A 20,199-nucleotide genomic window follows, 5' to 3' on the forward strand; every position below is an offset into this window, starting at 1 on the left:
ACTTGCCCATGTTAATACAGTGAGTAAAACAAAGAGAAGCAGCACACACAGGAAGACTTCTCAAACTAAATCCTGTCAAAATCTCAAACTAAAGCCCTGTGGTTCCCTTTAAATACATCGGGATTCCTTCCCTTAACAACTGGGGTTTGGTATGTTTCATGCAGCCTGTTTGTTGAACTGTCTGACTTCTTGACAGTGTGTCCCCAGAAGAGTGACAGATTTGGGTGTGTTTAATGAAGAGCACTCTCAAGTTTGGACAGACGGAGACTTCCTTAAAAACCTTGTTTCAAGATGTTCATATATATGTGCTGGTATCCTAAAAAAGGCATGATGGAGACGTTTTTGTGACTTCCAGCTTTGCACTGTTGGATTTCAGAGACGCAACCATGTATAATCTTTCACTTCCTGGGGTTTTTAAATGCAATGTCAATATTCCTATGTTTTTTTTTAAATTCCAGCGAAAATAAAAATACTTTCAATGTATGTTTTTCAGAAACTGTCTTTCTGAATAGCTCATCTGTTTGCTGCACTTACATTGAAGAGATGTTATAGTAATGAAAAATGTTATATTTAGCTCTTTCCAGAGGTATCCATGGATATAGGCGAGATCTTTATAAACATCACAGTTTGGCTGCTTTCCAGGGAATCTGCCCGAGGCAGATTCCTGTTGCCAATTGTTGGAAGAGCACAGGAATGTTGTATTTCTTCTTTATTATTATTTTTAATACATAAAAGCACAGCTTGTTCTGTTATTTGCCCAAGGTGATGTGCTACCAGCTTTCTAGGTTGCCTTATGTTTTCAGTGTTTGAGTCAACAGTCGTGGTTTGGGTGGGTAGGTGATACAGGTATTTGGTACTAGATCATGAATAAGTTTTTGCTTGTGCCTGTCACAGTAATGTGATGTTGTCATCATGCAGCAGTGATGGCAGGGTGATTGCTGTTCTCAGGGAACAGGACGCTGGCACTTTCAGGTGTAGGTAGGTGAAGGTGTGTGAATCTGGAGGCAGTGGTAATCACTGGAAGTAGCAAAGGGGAGCCTTGGGCCAGCATTTTCCATGGCAGCCTCCACCATAGCCTGAGATCCAGCCTCAGCAGGTCCACATCAGTTAGGAAGGAAGTTAGTCTGTGTCAGGAGAAGGATAGATCAAGGTTCTTGCTCGCAGCTGTGCTGGCTCTGTCGTTCTCCTTGCAAGCAGCCCTCCAGAGACTCATACAGCAATATTCCTCACCACACTGTGAAGGTTAAGGACAGCCCCTCTGCTGCAGTGGTTTGTGTATTCGAGCTGATACAGCACATGAGGCTCCTCTCTACACAAATGAGTGGGTGAACAGGCAGAGGTTTGCTCTGTGCCCTAGCCAAGAAAACACAAAAGGAGGACCACAGCCAGTGTTCGGGGGGGGGGGGGGGGGGGGGGAATCACAGCAAGATGAAAACTGTGTGCAGTCACAGTTCAGAATTTTATACTACCCCAACCACACTGCACATCACCACCACCCTTCATTCTGTTAAATAGCTTAAGGCCTACACAACCTGTTAGTCTTTTATGCTGTGAAAGTTGTAACCACAATGTAATGAGTAGATCACAGCCTGGCATGTTCTGTAGCTGTTCCCTGCCTTGGCTGCTTGAGATTTTACTTGTACAATTAAAGCAGTGCAGACTATTTACTGTGCATTTGGCTGCTGATTGAATAAAAGATTCTGAGGCTCAGCATGCCATCTGTAGGAATTCTTCTCAAGGCTTCCAAGTGGAAGACAAAAAAATAATGATTCTTAAGCAAAGCTTTGCTAAAATTCTGAATTGTAATAGCTGAATGTAGAACACCAAAGGCTGGATTTGGGATCTTTGTAAAGTAAGAAAAAGAATGACAGAGTCTCAAGGAGAGTGAGTGCATGTTGGTATTTCAGTCCTTCAGATGTGTTTATGTTCATAAGAAGCAGTGTTACTTTGTGAAGCTAGTGGCAGGGTTAGAGACAGGTAAGTGTATGTCTGAGGATGGATACTGTGGAGCTTGCAGGATTAGTTTTCCATTTTCTGCCATGGACACCCACTATCAATGATGTGCTACTGAACACCTCTATTAGAACCTTTCCCCAGTCTGCCCAGATAGGCGAGTGAGGTAGTGTTGGTGTAAAGCCTGCCCTTGCCATGAGCCTCCTCGCAGCGAGTCACTCGTGCACGGCCCCTTGGCGGTCTCCCAGCGCGGTCTGGTCCTGCCTGCGTGCTCTGGCCTCCTCACGTGATGCTCCAGGAATGCACTTCCCTTTGATTATTTTTCTTGACCCAGATCTCTTCCAAATATGGTCTCAGCTTAAACAAGTTGGTGTTCTTGGAGCTCGGGCATTTGCAGAAGAAATCGTGGCTTCCAGCTTACTGTGGCTGTAGGGGGGGGAGCGGAGGCAGGGAGCAACCTAAGAATGTGAAGATGAAAGGCACACAGCTGGACTCCAGTCTGTCCCAAAATGTACATTTTGCACAATGTTTATACAGTGCTAGGCAGGAAGATTGGTTTTCATCATTTTAGCTACAGTGGAAATAATTGTTTTTAAATAAATGACCATTAGGCTGAGTGATTGCCACCCAAACATTGCTTCTCTGAGACTTCGCATCTGAAACAGGCTTAAATCTTCTTCTGTTGTCAAACAGATACAGAATTGTCAAGCTGACCAGCATAAGCAGAGGTGAATTAATGAGCATCTCAGAACTAAGTTGTTCTAGTGAGCTAAGGAATTCTTAATAACATGATTCTTAAAGTTATTTTATACTTTGGCCATTCTGACTATGAAATTCATCATCACAAACATGTTTCATAGAACAATAAATACCACCAGGCAACTGTTGTGAAACTAACTGCCAAGCAAGGAAAATGTTGTATTCAGTGAAAATCCTTAATCCCAACTAAAACCTGTGTTTCCTCTGCCTGTGCACGTTAGCAAGGAAGTGAATTTGCAGAAATCACCAGCTCCAGTAATTCATAGCTGAATGGACAGGAGGTGGTGGCAGTTACAGTACTGAATTCTCCCTGCTCGCTCAGCACGCTGCATAGCTGAGGACAGTGAGAAGCTCTTGTGTTGGCAGGAGGACGAACTCGTGCTCTTAGGCCCTTCCTCTCCCCTTGAAGACGTGGAGATTGCAGAAAGAAGAGGAGAACAGGACTTTGCAGTCCAGCTGTAGAAGGGGCAGCATTTCATTGCATCGTTTACCTTACAGATAATGGATGTAATCATTTGCTACTGCCAGTGAGAGCAGTCTAGAGGGAGCAAAGGAGGAAGCAGATTCACAACCTGAGTAACAGCCGTGTTTCAGGCTCTGTGGAGCTTGACTGGTTTATGTTTTGTTTGGGTCCTGTTTTCATTAGCACAGCTGCTACCAGATTCATATTTGAGCACTGTGGGCATGGAACCTTTCACTGCTTCACGTTACAGGTTCACTCCCCTACAGTCTGACTGCTTCTGTGTTCTGTTGAGATCATGGTTTCTTCTTGATAAATCAGGAGCCTGAGCATGGCCAGGTTTCCATCCCCTTCCAGTCTAAGATATTAAAACATGATAACCAAGGAGGTATCAAACTCAACCACTTTTGGCTGGTGGCAGCATTTCCAACCAAGAGTTAAAACCAGCAGAAAGGTTTGTAAATAAAGTGAATCATTTGCTAAATTAAGCTAAATAAATGCTGCTTTCCCCTGCTGCTTACATTGCAAGTGAGGATTCCTGCATGCATTAGGAAGCACTGGCAGAAAAACACAAACCATCGTCTTGGCAGGATGTTTCACAGCAATTTTCAGCCTGAGGAGCTCCAAGTACCATAGCAATGGAATACCCGAGGGTTGGAGTACAGCAGTAAGCTCCCCAAACAACAGCACGAGAGGGAAGTACATAGAAAAACAGAATTAGCCCTTTGTAAAAGCTGCAGGTTCTTTTTTTTTTTGCCTGCTCTTTTCTGGTTTTATTTCCTAAGACCTCATCTGAATAACGCAGAACAGCTTCCAGACCCTTTCATATGTCACTTTGATACGCGGATAGACTCCACAACCCGTTAAAGTTTTAAAGTAGGTATGCTTTATTCGGTGCTGAGGCGCATGGGGGATGGCTCCTCCAAAGGCATGCGCACCTTTTCTTTGCCACTCAGTTTGTTTATATTGCATGTAATGATTACCTAAACATGAGATTACTTCACGCCTAATACATATGCAAAACCTATTCCTGTCTAGTATTATAGTTAGTTTGCTGGCATTTGTCTCATTGGTGCGCTTGCGCAGTGCCTCCTGGTGGTGGTCATTAGGGGGTCGTGAGGATGAAGGCCTGGAGTTCCTCTTCATCACCATGAGTCACCTCTTGCTTTCACACAGACTCAATAGGGTTTCGGCTCCCATCCAAACCTCAGGTTCGGTACAAGCCGGTTTTATGTATCTTAAGGCAGAAACTTGTCAACTTTGCAAATGTTGTTACTCTGCTTATCTTTTGTTCCTTTTCTTTCTATGGATACTGCTTAAACAAGAATGTCTTCAATGTTCCTCACACAAGTTATGAATCTCATCTACTACAGTTCTGCCTGGCAGCTGTAACTCCTACAATTCTGCTTCACCATTCTACCAATGTTGACTCCTACGGTTCTGCTTCGCCAGGCACAATGACTGCTTCAGCAAGCAGGCACAATGTTAACCCTTTATTCCCAGGTATCAATTTAAGGCCTTCCATGCTCATGTAGAGCCTGTGATTTGAAGGTTTGTGGCCCAAAGTGGCCCAAGGGTGCGAACAGCAGGCAGGAAGGGCTGGATGAATACAGAGAGGCACCAATGCAGTTGTGGTCATTAACAAACAGGCGGATAAAGCAATCTGCTGGTCAGAGCCCTCCACAAAGTCACACTGTTTTGCTAAAAGGGACACTGAAGACAAAAGGGTGGATTATGGAAAGTGCTGGGCTCTTAAAAATCCTCTTTCAATGGGATTCTCATGGAAATAATTGAAGCAGCAACTTTATACCTGCTTAAAGGGATAAAGGCTTGTTTATAGTGAAGTGTGACTGCAGTGCTGAACTCCCTAGGACATGATGGATGAAACAGGGCAAAGTATTTGACAATCAACAATAAATACCTTGACTATAATGCATTGTACCACGCTCCTCCATCCGAATCAAAGTAATGGGAATACCACAAATCCTACATCAGCTTCCATGAACATGCTTCAGCATTTACAGTATTTGGACAGGGCTTGGAGGAACCTGCTCTAGTGGAAGGTGTCCCTGCCTATGGCATGGGGTTGGAACTGGATGAGCTTTAAGTTCTGTGATTCTGTGATTCACTTCACCATACAGTAAATCAGCGCTTTATCCTTAGGAGCCAGGTGCAAAGAAGCATGTGAATAACGGAGAGGAATAGCAAAGGCAGCTCAACGCAGGCGCTCCCACGCCTTGCCACGGAGGCGATGGCGCCCTCCCGCCCGCTAGAACAAAATGGCGGCCGCTCCCTCACATTGAGCGCTTCAGAGGCGGGAGGAGCCCCCCGCCGGCCCCGCCCCGCGCACGCTCGCCGCGCGCCCCCGCGGCGCGGCCCCGCTCGGGAGCGCGCCCCGCCCTCCCTCCCGCCCGCGCCCGCCGCAGCGCCGCTCCCTGCAGCCGCCCGGCGGGGTGTGGGGGAGGCGGCCGCTCGCTCCCGCCCGCCCGCCCGCCGCCGCCCCGCAGGCCGCCCCGATCCCCTCAGGTAGGTGCGGACCGGACCCGCGTCCCCCGGGCCCTTCTCCGCGGGGTGGGAGGCGGTGGCCGGGCAAGATGGAGACGCGGCCGGCGGGGGAGGGGAGCGGAGAGGGTTCGCTCCGTTCCGCTCCCTTCCGTTCCCCTCCGCCGCCGGCCGCGTTCGGCCCCGCCGCTGAGGGGGATCCCTCGGTCTCCATACGGGGGGGGGGGCCCGGCCTGCGCGCCCCGCGGGAGTGGAGCTGCGCCATCGCCGCCCCGTCCCTCTGTCCCCCGCCCGACGGGAGGGAGCCGGGCCGTGCCCTGCACCGGAGCGGGGCTTTGGGCCGAGGCCTGTTTCCTGTTGCCCGCACAAGGCAGGTGACACGGGAGGCGAGCCCCCGGTGACCCACCGGCGGCGGTGGTGGGGCTGCGCCGCCCCTTTGTCCCCTCAGCTGGCCCTTGGCCTCCGCAGGTGGAGCCGGGGCCTCCCGCTGCTCCCCACCGGGGCCTCGCCGTGCTCGGGAATTGTTGTTAATTCCCCCCAGCACCCATGGCTCCCGTGGTGGGGATGGTGTATGTGTGTGTGTGTGCAGTGCTTGTACTTGGAGAGTGTTTCCGTGAGCGTGTGCGGTTGTAACGCATGAATGCAGTCCACGGGTGTATTACCTTGCCGTAGTTAAGTAGTGCCTCCATTCACCTGCGTGTCAGGGTGTCTGGATACCCGCCGGTGTGTTCCTTCTGTGTTTGCGTTCCAGAGTAATCCCTCTAAGTGGTGTATATGCTTGCACGTAGTTACTGAGAGTTTACTACACCCTTATTTGTGCATAGTCCTTCTGGGGTAATTAATTAGTGAGTAGTTGCACCTTCACTTCACGTGCATTTCTCTCTGGAAAAAAAGTGACAGTTATGTTGATCCATGTGGTTATTTTTGTGCAGTGAAAGAGTTGGAGTAACACTTGGTTAATACAGTTCTTAAATTATGGTTTATTTCTGTTTCACATTCCACAGTTGCTCTTTGTAATCTGTCTGTATCCTCCAGGTTTTAGATGCAACCTTAAACAGAAAAGTCCCGTGTGTTTGTCCATTGACCGTTGTTGAACAGATTCAGGACTTTGCCTTTCTGCATTCTCACATAAGTGCGCTGCAGTGGTGGTGTTTGGGTGTGCTGAAAGGTGCCCGGAGCCTTTTGCTCTAAGTCCTGTGGAAGCGCACATCAGGCAGATGTTTGATCCATCTCTTAAGCTCCCAAATCCTTTTGTGGAAAGAGGCTAGGGAAGGAGGAGAGGGTAGGTGAGAACACCCACTGAGATGAATGAGCACCTTGTATCTCTCCGAGCTATTGTTCCAGGCTGCATTAGGTCTGTTCCCTGGGGAGAGGAACGGGTGGGCGAGAACACCCACTGAGATGAACAAGCATCTCCAGCTCCTCAAAGCCGTTGTTGTGGTCTGCTCCTGTTTAGCTTGGAATAGCTCCTTGAGGTGAATGGACAATTCACAAACACGAACAGTCCTCTCTTTATAAAGATCTCTACCTGCTCCATCATTCATATGCATATGTAGATTGCCTTGAAGTTTGGTAATGAGAGAACCGCAGGATAATCAGGGTGCAGTTTCACAACCTCACTCCTCTAAGCCAGTCTATCTGGCCTGATGGCTGCCTTCATTCTGTGCTGCCCCATCCCCAACTGTGGGAGTTTTCCCCACCTTCTATTCCCTGTGGTGTGTTTGGGGCTTGTTATGCCCTTCATTCAAGTCTTCTAAGTCCATTAAGTTGTCAAAATCAGCTTTGTGAAGTCTGGTGAGCTTTTTTAAGTAACTGGGACCAGGGGGGAGTGGATCAGTGGCAGCCAGTGAGGAACATGGCTTAAGCTGACCTGGGAGCTCAGTCTTTCTGTATGCTTATAATGGAAATTTGTTTCTGTTCGTCTCTTGCCTCACTGCCAGCCAACTGGTCCTTTTGCTTTCCTGCTGGATTGGTTTTCACCTGGGTCAGAGCCCTTGTGTTGGTTTGTCCTGCTCTTGCACAATAGTGTTGGCACAAGGAGTGGGAACATGGGAGAAGAGGAAAGGGCAAGATTGTCCTGTTCAGAAAAAATACAGATTCAGAGTGGTTTCTATTGATTATGAAACCAGCCTGTCAGTTGTGTCAGTGTAACTGGAGGTGTGCACTTAATTAAACCATTGATGTGATCTTCCTTAATTTTTGTGAAGCTCTTAACCTTTTCAAGTGTCCTGTTTCTCATCACATGTTTATATGATCTTAACTTTGGGGTGGGAGAAGTCAGCTGATGTTCTTGCTGATGTTAGCATCTAATGAAACTCTGCCCTTAGGTATGACTTATTTGGTTTTTAAGGTCAGAAAGCCTAACAGTTGCTTGCTTGCCTGGTTTCTCAATCAAATAATGAATGATGCCTAAAAGTTCTCAGTTTACTTGACGCTTAGCCTACCTAGTGCCTGACAACATCTAAACTTTGTGGGAGCAGCACTGATCTTTGTCTTTAATACAAAGCTGGTGGTCAGGCATTGGAGAGCAGTGTTTCTCCAAGGGCATCTGAGTCAAAAGAACTCCCAAAGGCACAGAGATGCAGCCAGGTTACAGCTCTCTGGTAAGGACCAGGAATCACAGCCCCACTGGAAGGGAAGGCTTCCCCTCTGCCTGGCACATCTTGGGAGAAGAGGAATTTGAAGGGGTGGGTATATCGTCTCCAAATAACTCTTCATTTAACTTCAGTCATGCAAGAAAGTGACCCTGGGTCACAGGGAAGGACTGTACTTGTAAGTGCTTGTGTTGCTTAGTCCTTTTTTTTTTGCACTGAGAATAACTGAGAAACTTTTCAAAATCATGTTTAGTTTGCAGTCTCATGTTGTCATGTGGTAGCTCTAGTGAGTCACTGCTGTAAAGAAGCTGTTGTGTGTTTTGGCTGCTTTTAATGTATTTTACCTAGTGTCAAATGAAAATCATGCAATCAGCTGTGGAAAGTGCTTCATAAGCATGGTTTGGTGAAAGCGGTTATCCAGCTTCAGAAGTAGAACAGGTTCCAAATGCAGGGTCAGGTGTTAGAGTGCATATTGTGCCACTGATAGGATTTCATACTTGGTGTTTTTAAAATATTTACATTTATGGGAATACACGTGGTAAGGTGCAACATTGTGAAAATGAGCAGTTACAGGTTTTTAAGACTTGGGGAAGGCCCTACTTCAGCAAGGGTTAAGGTGTAGAAAAGAAGCTGACAGTGAAAGGGACACTTGAAGAACATTTAAAGTGATACAGTTCATTCTTTTAACTGAGTAGTGAAAGTGTTTCTTACACTAAGAGGGAAAAGCAGAACTGATATCATATCTCTGTTGCAGTCTTGAAAGGGAAAATATCCCTGCTTCTGCTGCCGCTTAAACTCTCCTCCCTGCAAAGTAAAGGAGCCCTTTGGTATTCTCCAGGGCATGCAGCCCCTGCGTGTGGCACGTGGCACAGAGCGTTCTTTATGCAGCTGCGTTCTGAACAGAGCTGCTCCTGTGCTCCGCTCCAGCCGCTTTACTTGGTAGAAGTGACATGCAGGGTACTAGTGCAGAAATAATACTTGTAGCTGCTTGTGGTTTTAGGTAGTATGTCATGTGCTTTTTGTGTGTTGGATGATGATGAAAATGTGCTGCTGTGGCCTCCTACAGCTCCATCGATTCTGTTGAAAGTACTGTGGGCTCGGCAGAGCAAGCCTTCAGAAAATGAGTGGGGTTTTATGCACAAACCCTCATTGAAAGCAAAATTGTCCCTGTTGGTGATAGGAATGTGCTTTTCCTGATATTCATAATTTGGAGAGCTGTAATATAGGCGTGCTTCCATCTTTGTTCAGTTTTGCTCTGATTCAGGGTGTTTTAACGTCAGAAGCATTGTCGACTCAGGGCTGTTTTGGGGCTGACCAGGTTGTAGTTTGAGCAAGCAGGTTGGAGTGGGTGAGACAAGCAGCAGCAGCAGGCAACTGCTCTGATGTGGGAACTGAGTATTCTGCTTGATGGAGGGTGTTTTTATGACAAGTGATTTGTGTAGCTTTGATCTTACAATATTTTGTAGTGTACAAGACATGAACAGGGGGTTTCTGCAGGGTTTCAAGCTTAGAGAGAGATGGACCATACCATAGCACAAGCTTTAGTAGCTGTAAGCTAGAACTGTGTAGTGTGTTAACATGTGTTTAGGGCTACAAGGATGCACTCTGTCCATCCAAAACCTGTAATATTACTGGAATTAGGTGTAATTACTTAAGTTTCTTGGTTCATCTGTATCGCCTATAAATATGGCTTCTGTTTCATCTCCTTGCAGAAGAAAACAAACCATACCAAGCTTGACTGTGAAGTACAAAAAAAAGCAGCCTCATATGTTGTGTATTGACCAACCAATAGGCCTGGCTGTCATCTGAGTAAAACAAAACCTGACTCGCTTTGCTAGTGCTGCAGCAGGTAAACCTTGCAGTGCAGCTGTGCTTTAAAAGGAGAGCTCCTTGCCATGTCCAGAAATGCCCATGCAGCAAAGCTTTGCGGGTCTCGGATGGATGGATTGACCTGTTTGTTTCTTTATTTCTAGCAGTGGTGAAGTTTCTGTGCTTTGTTACACATAAAGCTCTAATGCTGCCTCTCTTTTCCCAAAGCTAGCTTATCCGGTTCTCTCCTCCCTTCCCCAGCATTTGTATAGAAATAAAATACCAGAGGAAAAAGGATCCATACAGAAAATCCTCTACAGCCAGTTCCCAGTAAAAACCTGTTTGAAATGCAACTAAATGTTACCTCAAGGCCTCATCTTAACTGTTTGTTTACACAGGGATGTTCAACCAGTCAGTTGAATCAGTTTAAAAACTGATTTAAGTAAACTGTTACAAATATCTTTTACAAGTTTAAACCAAGTAAGTTCTATTCTACTGGAAACTTTTGTGGCTGGTTTTGTTTAAGGCGGCTTGCACACAAGCGTGTGTGTGTTTAGCTATACAGTTTAGCTAGTGTTATTTTTAAATTGGCATAGCTTTGCATTTTATACCAATTCTGATTTATCCCGTGTATCTCCCTGCCAAGAAACCTGCTTCCACTCTACAGATGGACTCATTACATTCTTTTATTCCCTGCTGTAATGTGAATGAAGTAAAATTATGCTGGAGATGTCCATGTTAGGGGAATTAAGCTCAATTACAGATTTCCTTTTTAAAACGTAAGAAAAAAAAGTCTTCAAGCTCCCCATGACCCAGCAGAGCGCACTTCCAGCCTGGAAAGCCAGCCATGTGCTGAGCTGCATCCCCAGAGCAGGTCGAGGGAGGGGATTCTGCCTCTCAGTAGAGGAGACCCCCCCCCCCACTGCAGTCCTGTGTCCGGCTCTGGGGCAACAACACAAGAGGGACAGGCTGAGAGAGTCTGGGATTCTAGGATAAATCAAAACCCACAGAAAACAAACCTCGGCTCCTACTTGAAATTTTCATGGTTTGATGAAAACCGGTGCAAGGTGAGGGGGGAAGCAGAACAGAAAAAGCTCATTGGCAGTTTTCCACCAAGATGGTGGGGTTTTTATACTTCATCTGGTAAGAAATTTGAAACAGTTACTGATTTGTTTGGCTTTCTTCTCTCATCAGTTACAGTGATGCTGGCTGTGGCCAGATGGAAGGTAAACGAGCATCAGTCAGGTTTTGTATGTAAAGTTAGAACTCTCAGGGATATTACAGTAGATACGAAACACATGCAAATGATGATGAGACTCCAATGTTTGGCTGCTACAGCAGGGTATATTCACTGTCTAGGAGTACCTGCGATGGTTCTCCCCAGGAAAGATGGATGCAGTCTGTAGGAAAAATCCCCCTGGGTTGAGGGAAAAAAGGTGGAGAATAAGAATGTAACATAAGCAGGAATGACTCTGAGCAGTGCTCGGTCTCCTGAGAAATGCCAGGGGCCCCCACATAATTCAGTGCCTTTTCCCTGCTCTGGTGTGTTCCCCGGATACCAGGCAGCTGAACTGATCCTTCTTTGTGGCAGTCGAGCTCCGAGCAGCTTTTTGGGGCTGAAGCCAGTGTTTAAAGGGAGTATTCAGACAAGAATGCTGGTAACTGCTCCAAGTGTCCTCCAGTGTATTAGCAAAGAGATGAATAGCCTTTCAGAGCTGCTGGGCTTACTCTCTCGGCAGCAGAAGTACATTATCAGAACCGGTATGTTTGCAGTTACGCATCCTCAAAAATCTCAGCTATTTTTTTGTGGGCCTTATTTTAGTGGGGTTAAAGGAAGGTAACGTTTTTTTTGACTGCTAATGGTAGAAAATCTGACGTTTCCTTTTTTTGTGCTGCACAGAAAAGTCTGTCTGGTCTCCTGACCTGTAGCTTGCTTCCTTTGTGCTTTGTTAACCACAGGCCTGCTAATTATTCTTAGCTGTACCGTTTGCTAGTCAGCGTTTGCAGTAAGTGTGGTTTCATGTTTGTTCCACTGTACCCCATGCATCACAGCAGAATTGCAGCATTTGGATAATCTCTGTTAGAACCATCTAATATTTAGACTATATGACTATCATAATTTCACTATTTGACATCAAACCATATTCATATATTTGCCCAGGAGTAGTGCATACACTGTAATGAGCATTTGACAAGCCAAGGTAAATTGGGTGTTACAGCAGGGAATGTATCCATCGTAATCGGAAGAAAAGGGCACAAGGATTTATTCCTGAGTAAATAGACTGTCTGTGCTGTCTGCCTTCTGGCTGGGAAGAAACATTCATAACTGCCAAATAAATTCAGTAATCAGTGGCAGAGTTTAAATTGGGCTGCTCCAGGTGATATTCCAGAGACACTGCATGGAAAGTGCAATAAATCTTCCAGACCTTATGTACTAGAGAAATTTATCACAGGAAGAAGTATTTGGTGCCCTCAGCATGACTGTAGGGTGCAGAAATACTCTGATGTGCCAGATATTGATTGGCTTCATCTTCTCTGTAGCATGGCTAAATATTATCTTAAACTGAGTATTTTCAGCTGATTTAACTTGTAGAACCAGTATAGTTGAATGGGTGAAAATATTGCCGTGTTGTTCCTTGAGTGCTTTGCTGGCTTCATACAGTATTGCCCCCGTTAAGAAATCTGATCTGTGTAGTTGGCATTCAGAAGCATTAATACTAAAATGTTCTAGAATACCAGTAATATTGTTAATTGTTGTGATTCTACCCCAGTACATGTGCTACAAGGATTTGATATGATGGACATAAGCAGAACCAATTCACTTAGAAATAGTTCATAGAATCATAGGCAGGGACACCTTCCACTAGAGCAGCTTGCTCCAAGCCCTGTCCAACCTGGCCTTGAACACTGCCAGGGATGGGGCAGCCACAGCTTCTCTGAGCACCCTGTGCCAGTGCTTCAGCACCCTCAGTTGCTTGTAACTATGACAGTGATGGTTCATGGTTTCTAGCAGCTGGACGTCACTTCATCCATTGGAACTGGGGTTAACCTGTGGTAACATGGTGAGAGTCACCCTTCTGCTGTCCTGAAGACAGGGCTTCGATCCTTGTTGAAACAAATAAACCTCTGTAAGCAGAGCACAGCTCAAGTCAGTTTTGTGTTGTTACCTCGGAGCTGGCGTTACCAGCAGTTTGTACCTGCCCTTCTAACTAGGACAGTGGTGGCATTTCTGCAGTCCAGCATCTTGTACTTCATAATAGATTCATTTCATCCTTCAGCTGTCCAACTGTGACACCATAGTCTTTGCTGAATGCCTTACCTGTTTCTTTCTTTCATATCAGTTGTGACAAGAAATGACAAAACTGATCAGTGTTTTATTAATCTGCTGTAAAAAAAAAAAGTCCTTAGAAGCCTTTGTATACATAATCAAGACAATGACACCATACTTTTCCTTGGCTCACAGGTGATAGGTTATTCTTACAAATAGAATGGTTAGAATTTAGATGAGATTCAGTTAGAAAGGTTTTAAAACCATAATGGGTGACTGAATATTGTATATCTTGGTGAAATGCTCTTGTCCACTTCCTTAACATACACTTCTTTATCTGTCTGAATAATATGTGGTTTAAATTGTCTTTTGTAACCATATGTAAAGGCTATATATATCTATCAATCAATATATATAATATGTATATGCAAAACCTCAAGTGAAAGCTTAATAAAACTCTTTTACAAGTAATTGACTGACATCAATACTGTTTACTACAAATAGACAAAGTAGTTTGGACTAACTTTAAGAACCAGAGGTAGCTTTTATAAGATTCTCACTTGTGGCACTCTGCAGTGTTATGTACTGATATCTATTTGTCTCTCTTATTTTTTGGTAGAAAATGATGCACCCTGTTGCCAGCAGTAATCCAGCTTTCTGTGGGACCGGCAAGAGTTCTTGCCTTAACGAAGACAATGTGAGATCTGCTGATCAGTTTGACTTGTATGCCACGCAGCAAAGTAAATACAGCCACGCAGTCAGCCACAAACCCATTGCATGCCAGAGACAAGATGCGTTGAACGAGTCGCACTTGCAGACCACAAGTGGCAGGAGTATAGAGACAAAAGATGAACTAAAGAAAAAGAAAAACCTCAACCGATCTGGGAAACGTGGAAGGCCATCAGGGACCACAAAATCAGCAGGGTACCGAACCAGCACAGGTCGACCCCTCGGGACCACCAAAGCAGCTGGATTTAAGACAAGTCCAGGCAGACCCTTGGGTACAACTAAAGCAGCAGGATACAAAGTCAGCCCAGGCAGACCTCCAGGTAGCATTAAAGCTCTATCACGGCTTGCAAATCTAAGTTATACTTGTGGCAGTGCAGCTTTTCCTTATCCTATGGTGCATAACAGAGGAGTACATGCTGCTGGGGAGACTAGCAGCAAAATCAAACAGCCTAATGAATGAAAGGAGGGAATTAGGAACTCCTTACTAATCCGCTTTACTCTGAATTTTGGCATGTTTCTTGCATTTGGTTGTAGTGTTTGCCTGAGTTTCTAGCTTTTATTTTTGTTCGGATAATGCCATAGCCTGCGGGTGCAATTCAGTAACTAAAAGTAATGTTGAGAAGGCCCTGGCTTAAAGGGGGGTTTGTGGGTTTTAAATGATCATTTCTAAGAAAGTCTGAAGTGATGCATTATGACTTGGTGTCAATACTTAAGTAATGTCGTGTCCCTAGTTTTACATTTAATTTCTGGAAAATCTAGTTGTGTGGTTATGCATTAAATAAGTGAAATAAGGAGGACAGAATTAGCTCGCTCTTGGGTCATGATGTGGCCTATCCCACAACAGGGAGCTTAGCCAGATGAGTTCTTACTTGATAACCTGATGAAGAAAGCAGCATGCTGCATTTTCCACTTGTGCAGGAGCTTCTACAGACCTCAAATAGACACTTAAAAACTTAAACAAACAAAACCCCAACCTGTTTTTAAAGTGCTCAGTTCAGGTGGCTTTTGTTTTTGGAGCTGCAGGAAACTGAGCATTTGTACAGGACATTCACAGAGCCTTATTAATACAAGCTCGTTTGCCTTTAGGTGATAGCTGTTCCTTTAGTTCTGCTGGTACAGGATTCTGCTGTGTCGTTTTGAAATGCCTAATAGTACCTATACCAAACCACAGATAATCCTTTGAAAACTGAAGTATTTTCTAAGACATTAAGTACTGTTCATTCTAGTTACACACTTGATCAATATTAAACAGTATGTTCTTAAATCTGTAAATAGCTATTTACACTGGGTTTTGCCTTTAAAATCTGTGCTTAGGTGGCAACAGTTTAATAGCTTTTAAAATACTAACCTATAATGTTTACAAATACAAACACTGACAAAAGTGTTTTTAAATAGACACTGTTGCCAAGTTTTCATACTTCCTTTCGCCAGATATTCCTGGAAATACAGTTATTTTGTTGTTTGTCACTTCTGTTTAAGTTATGGAAGCTTATATATCTACCAAAGGACACCATTTTCATGATTTATAAAAGCAGACTCTATAGCTGATGCAAACAGGATGTAGTTTACTGCCCTGCTAGACCCCAGTTAGAAAGTAATCCATCTATGCATGCAAGCTGAAAAAAGTTGTTCTGCGTTAGCTATAAATAACCTTTCTTGTCTCAAACTAAACCCTTCCCTCCATCCAAAAGAAATGTTCCATTTTTCAACTGGGTGCATTTGATTTTTAAGTGTGAGAGAGTGTGTGTGTATATATGTGTGTGTGTGTGTGTGTGTAAAATACTCTCCTTTAGACATCAGAAAATCACTCCTCAATGTTGCAGCTTGTTTGTGCTACATTTATTTTACTGGAATTAAAGCTTTTCCTTTCTTTCTTCCATCAGGAAGAAAGGTTACATTTAAGTTGTTTCCATACATAATATGCTATTATTTGCTATTATTTGTAGCTTAAAATATTTGGGGAGGGGGAATATATATATATAAAGACATTGCAGATTTGGGGGAGCATAAAAGTTTGGGTGAATTGAGCCTGTGCTGAATGATGCTGGTATTTTTTGTTAACATAAATGCTATTCTGGCCTGCTGTCATTTTGATGAGACCTCTTGCTTTCAGTGATGACAACTTACGAAACAGATGTCATGTTTCATACCTTTTTTGTCAGGAAAAAAGCAGCAAGCCTTCAGGTGTTCCAGTGATGCCTAACACATATTGAGCTGGACTTTATGCTGTACTTTACAATAGGTGTGTTGAATTGTTTTGGGGGAACTGTGTATGCACTGGCAACTAAGACAATGAACCTCAACTGTACTGGATGGCTCCTTAGGCGATAGAGGAACTAATGGCAGCTAAACTGCTACTAAAAGGTAGAGTTTCTTCATGCTGAAACTATGAAATCCAGTTATACGTTCTGTTCCTCACCAAACTCTGAAGTCTGAAACTTAGCAGTCTTTCTCAGAACACTGTAACTTCTGACACATGCAAAATGTTAACGTGAGTTAACCCTCAGGATCTGTGTTGTATTGGCTGGTTTTAATCAGATGATTTTTCCCCAAAAGACTGCTCTAAGTTCTTTGCTGAGCTCAGCTGGGAAAGCAGTTCCTCTTCAGCTGAATGTAATAACGCAGGAGCATCCCACCTCACTGGCAAGGAGCGCGTTGCATGTCAGCACTGTACCTTGGAGAAACTCCACTTCTTACCTCCTCCTGTTGATCCTGTTGCTCCTATTTGTTTCTCACTCGTGCATCTCCTCAGTGGTGCTGTGCTGTGTGTCAGGAGATAACGCCGATGTATTGCTGTTCTGCTGGTATAATGAATTCTGTATTTGAGTATGCTGATGAAATAATGAAATCAGCTAAGCAATTCCTGTTCATTACAGTGTTTATTAATTACATCAGATGGAATATAATCCCAGTAAAAAGCAATTAATGTTGTCAATCGTGGAATGATGAGCATAAAGTAGAAAAGTGTTCAGAGAGCCTGTAATGGGCTCCTTGGCACTCTGGATTTAGCCAGGAGACCCAGAAGGGCACTGCTGGGCATTTCCAAATTCCAGTTGATTTTCTGTCTGGCTATAGCTTCCTGGTGCCATGCAGCGAGGAGAAGGAAAATGAAGTTACAGAGGTTCAAAGTGAACCAGAAATGGAATTTTCAAATACTTCTGCTTTTCCTATGTATAATCTGCAGAATACATTGTGCTTTTTTCAACACTTTTCTTTCCATGAGAAACACTGAAACAGCATGTTAATGCCTAAACTTTATTAGTACCAATGGGAAAACTGGCCTTTTCCCCCCATAGGATGAAAACATTACTTGTAAGGTTAAATTGCTTATTTTATATTATCTCTCATAATTCAGCTATTGGTAAGCTAGGATCACTGTTGTGTGTTAACACTGTTCAGAAGATCTCCATGTCAAGTTTGGGTTTTAAGAACTCCTTTTAATTATCAAGTTTTTAACGTCTTATTTATACATCAATGAAATGTATTAGCTTGCTATTATTCCTTCATGATGCTATAAGAGTTCACTGTTTAATATACATATAGTAACTACTATTCAGTTTCTGATTAAATTTACTTAAACTTTAAAACCAAATAATTTTGCTACTATAAAGTCTTGCACTGGACATATTCAAGATGCTCGCACCGTATTTTGGCAGAAGAAAAATGAGACACCATCAGAAGTGCTGACTGATAGCAAAGATAGTATCTTTAAAGTCGGCAGTTAGCTTTGTCATTGAGGCAATGTTCTTGTATCTTGGATTTAGTTGAAATGAATCGAAAGGGGGGTTGGAACTCGATGATCTTAAAGTCATTTCCAACCCGAACCATTCTATGTATCAAGAGCCATTAAAGATCTCTGTTCTGAATGAAAGATCCTTGAGTTCAGTCAGGACAAACCCAAGCCTTGTAAGCGAAAAGCGATGTGTCTGTGAAAAGAATTACTTGGAACTACAATACGCAGAGTAATTCAGATGAGAATTGAACTCCCTCCCCCACGTTTGAAGAGCTTTAAAAGGCAGAGCAATGTGAAGTCATTTGTCTGATGGTTTCATTAGCTGTGACTCTGCTGTCTTTGTTATATGTATAATAATGTTTCACGCTTAAGAGTTGACAGTTAAAACAGCTGATAACAATCATAAATACTTTAAACTGCAGACTTCATTTCTGACCACAAAAAAAAAGTTTATTCTTCTCTATTTTAATGCATATATTTTAACACTGCTTAAATATATTTATGACGTTAGTAGAGATTAGACCTTTCTCCTTGTGATTTTTTTTTTTTCTTCCCAAATAGAAACACCTGTATTCTAAAATTTGAACCACTTTCTGATACTTTAATCTTTCATCATTTGCTTTTCCACAGGTTTACTTTGGGGGAAGCAGTAATCAAATAACTAGTATTGGCACCCCATCCTCTGCTGTAAAAAGCCTGATTAGATACTGTGTATGTTTTTATGTCCATGAACTTGAGCTACTCGTGTGCAATTATGTGTATGGGAATGGAGTAGTGTTCATGATCTGTATTTACATCATCATATGGATGTATATTTATTAATAAAGTTAATACTTTAAAACCTAACTGTTTTTTCCCTATTTTTTCTATTTTTTCATTTAAATCCTGCATGAAGATGCCTCTTGGATATGGAAATGTGTTTGTTCTCCTGACATCTCGGTCAGAGACAAGTGACGCAAACTGGCACTGAAATGTTTTGGGGTACCTTGTCCACATTTCACTTCACACCCTTAGATTAGTGTTAGGGTTTGTCCACTGCCTCTCGAAGTGTAACTGACACTGATGGACTGTGTTCGTGCCTGTGTGCACTTCAGAACGTACACAGGGTTGGTGAGTGTTGGGAGGTCACTGTGTCGGGTGACTGGATGAATGGAATTAAATTGATGTTTCAATTAAATAAGCCTGCCCTTTCAGTATACTTTGCTTTCTGAATTCCAGCATGAGAGGTGTATTGCTTGCTACAGGCAAGTCCCGTAGGTTTGAATTAAGGCAGAAAGCCTGAATGAATTGCAAGGTATCAAAACACAGGGGAATATTGGTTATTTTAATGAATTGAAAATACTGCTACAGTAACGTAATTGTTCTTACCCTTGCACTCAAATATGAGAAGAGGGGAGGAAAGGAGTTCCATATAAATAGTAAGCTGCTAACTTCTTTTTTCCTCTGTTGCACATAGATATCAATTTGTAATGCTCATAAAGCACACTTTCACAGAATGGTGCTCCTTGTTCATTATTCTGTGATGAATGAGATCTGTTTATCCCTGTATTCCAGCAATATTCCAGTTTCTCTTTGTTGGTAAGATGTGCTTTGCATACCCCCCAACTCCCTTTTTTAGTTTAGTGTAATTTAGTTTTCCCCTCTACTGATGTTTTTCAGTGATGGTGGGGAAGCCAGCCAGTGCTACCTAGCAGCCAGACTCTGTCCTCCCTTGCTCTCCAGCACCCTCTGTTTTCTCCATGTACTTCAAAACGTTTCAATACAGGGTTGAAACATTTAAATGTCAGTTGCAGACGTTTAGGTTGCTTTTAACTGAAAAAGACATCTGATGCCAGTTCAGTTTGTTTCTGGCCATTCTGGTGATTCTATATACGTGGCTTTCAAGATGACTGGGTATGTCCAGCACAGAGTTCCACAGCACAGTTTGCTCCCTCCTAGCCTAAAAATCAGTTCCTGGATGCAATACCCTGAGCAAAAGAGATCAGTTTATTGATTGTGAAGAAACTGTCAGTATTGGGGTATTGTCAGTCATGGATTATATCGTACAAGAATCCAGGTTTTTTGGCTGTGTTGGAAGTTGCCTGACTGCTCCCATGGCCACTGTGTTCTCTGCCATGTAATGAAATGAAGATTTTACATCCTTTAATGTATGATCAGACACCAAGGCTTACTTGCTTTGTAGCAAGGTTTAGGTTCTATTTGGAGCTTTGTTCCTCTTCTCACACCAAGGTGCGTGTACAGTTAAAACATATATATTACATATATTCAGTATACGGGTTAGTTATGTCAAAATACATTGATTTTTCATAGAATCACAGATGCTCCAAGCCCCTGTGTCCAACCTGGCCTTGAACACTGCCAGGGATGGGCCAGCGCCTCAGCACCCTCACAG

The 20,199-nt window shown here is 43.5% G+C and overlaps 1 protein-coding gene across 2 annotated transcripts; it reads left to right on the forward strand.

The window, feature by feature from the left end:
* The first annotated feature begins 5,577 nt into the window (after nt 1–5,577).
* On the forward strand, nt 5,578–18,653 carry CUNH5orf24 (chromosome unknown C5orf24 homolog). 2 transcript variants are annotated; one of them, XM_057409419.1, is made up of 2 exons: nt 5,578–5,698; nt 13,965–16,001. In XM_057409419.1, exon 2 carries the CDS (start codon nt 13,968–13,970, stop codon nt 14,532–14,534), a length of 567 nt encoding a protein of 188 aa, XP_057265402.1. In that variant the 5' UTR covers nt 5,578–5,698; nt 13,965–13,967; the 3' UTR covers nt 14,535–16,001. The 2 variants fall into 2 exon arrangements, with proteins under 2 accessions (XP_057265402.1, XP_057265404.1); XM_057409421.1 differs by lacking the exon at nt 5,578–5,698 and adding an exon at nt 16,237–18,653 and having other exon boundaries at nt 13,965–14,394.
* The last annotated feature ends 1,546 nt before the right edge of the window (nt 18,654–20,199 follow it).

This window comes from Pezoporus wallicus, unplaced genomic scaffold (genome assembly GCF_028554395.1).
Source record: "Pezoporus wallicus isolate ANWC-B61680 ecotype Strahan unplaced genomic scaffold, APGP_CSIRO_Pwel_v1 contig_8166, whole genome shotgun sequence".
Classification (NCBI taxonomy): Eukaryota; Metazoa; Chordata; class Aves; order Psittaciformes; family Psittacidae; genus Pezoporus; species Pezoporus wallicus.